Here is a 1,969-nt window from a genome sequence, read left to right on the forward strand (position 1 = left end):
GTTTTTCTCTTTTTTTCCCTTTATGTCATTCTCTGGAACTACTGTTTATCTGTCCATCTCGTTTGTTTCGTTTGCTCGGTATGGCTGCATTTGTATGTATGTGCGCGCAATGGGTGTGTTTTGTTCGACGGGGTTCATGTTGTGGGGGGGTAAGTAGGGCATGCATCCAGAAGGGCAATGCTTCAGCAGTTACATGGGGTCACTATGTACTCCCACGACGAGCACCACACCACCACCTCCTACTGCTGGAATGAGAGAGGTAAGGATGCTTCGGCCAATAACACACCTGCTGCTGTCCAGCTCACTAACTTACGTCTGTTCGTCCGTCAGACTGTCAGTCCGTCCTGTGACCCTTTGTCATTTAAAACATGCCTTGAATTGTCTCATTTTGTCCTGGACGATGTGCGAGCCGGGTGGGTGGTGCCATCTTCATAGGAGTGCTGTGAATCTTTAGTAGGCCTCGTAATTTTGAGATGTAAGACTTCTCTAAACTGAGGCAGATTGTATTACTTCTTTATTTTTTGTTTAATTTATTTAACAGGTATAATAACGGTTCAGGATTTTATTTTTTATTTTTTATCAGGGCATCCGTGTTTTCTTTTATAGCAAAAATGTGTCTACAAAACAGGTTTGTGACTGGTTCTTAAAATGTTGTTAAAAACAAAGATTTGGTCTAACATCTGTCGAGTCAGTTCATCCCAGCTTGATGGTCTTCCACCAGGGTTTGCCTCCATCTGTGGTTGCTTTTAGTTGAAGTTTATGTTTTGTGTGGTGTTTGTCTGGGAGGGCAGGGCTGCACAGCTCCTGGTTCTGAATAATTCAGAAATGCAGCGATACAGAAATACCTCCATGATGGAGCTTTGAAACACCTGAATATGTAGGTCTTAAATGGAGCTAAATAAGGTTTTGAGATTGGTGCAGCTGCATGAGTGTTTGTCGGATGGATTCCTGCTGTGACTCAATAAACTTAAGACGTATATGTATGTGTGTGTGTGTGTGGGGGGGGGGGGGGGGTTGTTGAAAGACTGTGTTTCTGTCCAGCTATTTCTTTGTAATAATTAATCACTTTGCTTCTGAGTGTATACTAGTACATTCAGTCCGTGGCATTTTTGTTGTAACATTTTACATCACTGTCCACAGAAAGAAACACATAACATGTTTGTCTTTTTGAAAATGTTTCTTCTTCTTTCTCCTTACTGTATGTTCTTTTTTCTTTTGAACTGCTTTTCCTTTCATATCTTCATTCTTCTTTACTTTTCTGCCATTAACTTTAACTTTTAATTCACTTTGCTCTTTGCTCCTCCAACACTTAATTTTTTTTGTTTGTTTTGTTTCTTTCTTGCTCTTTACTCTCCCATTGCTTCCCATCCATCTCCTTATGCAACCTTTCTGCTCGTACCATGTGTCTGTGTTTGGTGGCTGCTGTTGCTGCTGCAGAGAGTCGTGAAAACTCCTTCAGCCGCTCGCGCAGCTCTAGTGTGTCTAGCATTGACCGGGACACCAAAGAGGCTGTCACCACACTGCAGTTTGGGGAGTCATACGGACGCAAGAGTGATGCCCTGCCCACACCATGTCTGTGGGTGGGCACTAGCTTAGGAGTGGTCCTGCTCATTCCAATGTCCATCCCTCTGGACCAGGAGGAAAGGATGGAGGAGCCCGTCACCATCGGCCCCAGTGGTAAGCATCAGCAGAACTGGATTTCATTGCAAAGTGACTCATGAGCTAAAAAATTTTTTTTCTCTTAACACACAGACATGCTTGTGTACTCACTAATTCTGGGTTTGTAAATATAATAGCATTTAAAACTATTATACAGTTTACAGTCTGTGTTGTAACGTGTTGGTGTAATCAGATTGTATTCCCAACATCTCATTAAATCATAGTTAAAAAATTCTTATAAACTGATCTCAATGTCTTTAAAGACAAAATATACTGTTCCTCAGTCACTCCTCCAAATCTCGTATGCCGT

At 42.0% G+C, this 1,969-nt stretch overlaps 1 protein-coding gene across 1 annotated transcript; it reads left to right on the forward strand.

Moving 5' to 3' along the window:
* Nucleotides 1–171: 171 nt before the first annotated feature.
* On the forward strand, nucleotides 172–1,677 carry LOC119429917 (syntaxin-binding protein 5-like; the record flags this gene model as incomplete). The annotated part of the gene is made up of 2 exons (XM_037697423.1): nucleotides 172–259; nucleotides 1,438–1,677. Coding segments are annotated over exons 1-2 (322 nt in total), but the record flags the coding sequence as incomplete, so codon positions are not given.
* Nucleotides 1,678–1,969: the final 292 nt, after the last annotated feature.

Source organism: Nematolebias whitei, unplaced genomic scaffold (assembly GCF_014905685.2).
Source record: "Nematolebias whitei isolate Nwh7 unplaced genomic scaffold, NemWhi1 Nwh_scaf_10751, whole genome shotgun sequence".
Lineage (NCBI taxonomy): Eukaryota > Metazoa > Chordata > Actinopteri > Cyprinodontiformes > Rivulidae > Nematolebias > Nematolebias whitei.